Source organism: Tupaia chinensis, unplaced genomic scaffold, assembly GCF_000334495.1.
Source record: "Tupaia chinensis unplaced genomic scaffold, TupChi_1.0 Scaffold143823_1, whole genome shotgun sequence".
Classification (NCBI taxonomy): Eukaryota; Metazoa; Chordata; class Mammalia; order Scandentia; family Tupaiidae; genus Tupaia; species Tupaia belangeri.
In genome coordinates this window covers 805,330-808,428 of record NW_006203673.1, presented here as the reverse complement: position 1 = coordinate 808,428, position 3,099 = coordinate 805,330, and the positions used below count along the sequence as shown (strand labels likewise).

The window sequence follows — 3,099 nt, the reverse complement described above, 5'->3', positions numbered from 1 at the left end:
CAGACTGCTCTGTCCTCCTGCTCTGGCCAGTGCTGGCCCTTCAGAGATACCAGGAGCCAGCCTGTGCAGAAGTGACCAAGTGGGGGACACAGCTAGCCGAGGCAAGATGGCGCACTGGCCACCAGCCCTGCCTCTCCACCGAGCAGGCCTCAGTCCAGAGTGCCCGCCCACCTCCCGCAGAGAGCCCAGCCCAGCTCGTCTTCCTCTGCATCAGACAAACACAGATCAGTTTTATACTAAATCTTAGTCCGTTGGCACAGGAGGAACTAGGTCCAGCCCTGGGGACAAAGGTAGCAGGGCACCACTCCTGGCCCGCCTGCCTGGGCCAGGTGCCCAGCAAGGAGGTGGCAGCCAGGCGACAGGAAAGCACCACATACCCCATGCCTCATGGTGGCTTGACCTCTGGCTGCCTGTTTCCTTCAGCCTGATCAGGCCAGGGCCCTGTCCAAGGTCTGAGAGAAAGACCTCAGGCCCTCCAGAAGGGACAGACACTGCCCGGTCACAGCAGACAGCCTGTGCCACACTGCGGAGACCCAGCAGGGCCTACACCTCTAGAGGTGAATGAGGAAGGGTGGACTGCCCCATCTCAGACCCACATGGCCACACCCAAAGGGCACATTTCCACAGTGGCCAGCCAGTGGCCCATCACAGGAGCCGCACTGCCCCAATGAGGAAGGGTGGACTGCCCCATCTCAGACCCACATGGCCACACCCAAAGGGCACATTTCCACAGTGGTCCGTCACAGGAGCCACACTGCCCTTGGCATGCCAGGTGTTTCCACGGCTGGTGGCTAGCCCATGGGTGACAGTCCCTGGTCACCAGGGCTGTGGTCTTCCCCCAGGAGATCTGGTTACACCCAGGGACGGGGACACATCCCTCAGCTGTCTGATTGTTCACCGCCAGGTCAGAGTGGCGGACACTGGAAGTCAGAGCCGGCCGGGCTCTCGCCGAGGTGCACACGGCCCTCCTGCATGGCCAGCCCTGTCCCCATGGCAGGGTCCCCACCCCGAGAGACACAACCCATGGGCAGCTCCGTCCCCAGAAAGAAGACAGAGCCCAAAACAATCAGTTCAGGTTTTCAGGAGGCCCCACAGCCTCGGGCCTGGCAGGGCCACCTCAAGTGTAAGGACATCCCAAACCTGGCAGGAACTGGGCAGTCTGTGCCTTTGTCATCAAGCCAGGAGACCACCAGTGCATGATCGTGGCAGAGGGCCCCGGATCCCCAGCGAGGTCCCTGGTTCTTGGCCTCCTCTCCCAGAGGGTCGGGCCCTACTCAGACCAGTAAACTCTCGTTCCTGCTTCAGGCGGCAACCCCATCACCCAGCATTGCTCCAGCCCCTGCCTAGAGGCACTGCTCACAGCTGTCCGTCTGCCTGTCCGTCTGCCTGGGCTGTGTGCTGTGCTCCCCCTGCCTGCCAATGAGACAGTGTGTGGCACCAAGAAGTGATTGTCCGTGTGCTCGGGACACGGGGAGGGCGGGGTGGTCCCTGCGCTCAGGCACAGGGCGAGTGGCTCCAGCCACCGACAGCACTCCCCCCTAGCCAGCCACCCGCACCTACGTGGCCACACCTTCACAGGCTCAGCGGGGTCAGCTCAGACGGGCATCATGCTGAGGCCCCGGGAGCTACAGGCCGCCCGTCCCCCGGGTGGCCATCAAAAGTCCCTTTTAGAAGTTGATCACGCCCGCAGAAGGGTGCCGCCAGCACCAGACCACTGGACGCTCCCGGAGCCAAGGGAAAGCCGTTGGGAAAGAGGCAAGACAGTGCCACACCACCGCCACCTCCCTCCAGGCCAGCACCCAGTCTCCAAGTCGTGTTCACAGAGAGAAGAGCACACTGGGCAGCGCCCAGACCCTGTGTGGGCCTCGAGCTCCCACCCTTGCCCCTGCCCCGTGATGCCCTGGCTGGCCTTGCCCAGGGTCAGGGGCTCCTGTGGTGTATTCCTGCAAAGGCTGGGCCCAGCCAGGACTGCGGGCTATAGCTACAATGCCTGGGCTGGGGTGCAGCTTTCTCACTGGGTCCCCGCAAGCCCCAGGTGGGAGGGTCTGAAAGGAACAAGGTGGCTGGATTCAAGGCAGCACAAGTGAGAAATGCCCCCAAGTCCAAAGTGGCTTCCTTAAAAGACAAAACAACTAATTTCTGCAGCTTCTTGGAATACACAGGATCAGAGAGCACCTCTGTCCACTAGCCCTGACCTAGCCAAGGCCCCTTCACCTTACCTCCGGGTGGCCCCCACGGTGGGCAGCATGTGGACCTTGGTGTCAGCGAGGTGGGCAGCCATGTGTCTGTGCTCAAGGTCGAGTGCCGAGGTCCCACCCAGGCCCCTGTAGCTCCTGGCTCCCACGGCACAGGCAGGTGTGGCAGCTGAGCAGCAGTCCTGAATCCTGAATGAGGACCTCACTTGCCGGTGTGGCAGACAGGAGGCCACGCCCTCTCCCTCACCTCCACCTTCAAAGGAAGAACCCAGCCTCTCCTGTGCTCAGCCTGGGGCGCCTGGGCACCGGCTCAGGCAGAAGGGGTCCTGGGGTGCAGGGATAGCCCGGGGAATGGTTCATCCCATGCCCAGGGGAGTCTGCACAGGGGCTTTCCCACCCAGGAACACTGGGGGTGCCTGCTGGGCCAGTGAGGTCGCCTGGACCCAAAGCCAAGGAAAGACACAATGGGGACTGGGGACCTGCTGCGGCGTCCAGGGTGAAAAGGAGAGTGGGACGAAGTCCAGAGGGTTCTCCTTAAAGGCTTGCTTCGCACCAGGTGAAAATCCAAGTGACTCCTTCCTAAATCTAGGTCTGAAATAGAACTTTCAAAGGACACCAAGGTAGGAGATGCATACAGATAGATTTAAAAAACAACAAAACAAAAACTTCAAAAAGTCATTGACTTTAATGACATTAAATTTTAAAAGATTTTATGCCGTGGAAGTGGATTTTCTCCTTTAGGCAGTAAATCTAATCCTGAGACAAATAATACAAGGAAATGCTTGCTGCATTTTGACCAAAATTAAATCCATATAGACAAAATTTCTCTTTTTTTAAAGAATTATTTTATTTAACTTTATTATATATTTATTTTTACTTGACCAGAGAGAGAAAGAGAGGAAAG

At 58.8% G+C, this 3,099-nt stretch overlaps 1 protein-coding gene across 1 annotated transcript in view; it reads right to left on the bottom strand.

Annotated features, from left to right (window-relative positions):
* Window positions 1-2,281, bottom strand: part of GAL3ST2 (galactose-3-O-sulfotransferase 2) — a 12,841-nt gene extending 10,560 nt beyond the window's left edge. The window contains exon 1 of the mRNA XM_006165188.3: window positions 2,220-2,281. Coding sequence (XP_006165250.1) covers window positions 2,220-2,281 — 62 coding nt within the window. The remainder of the gene's footprint in view (window positions 1-2,219) is intronic.
* Window positions 2,282-3,099: the final 818 nt, after the last annotated feature.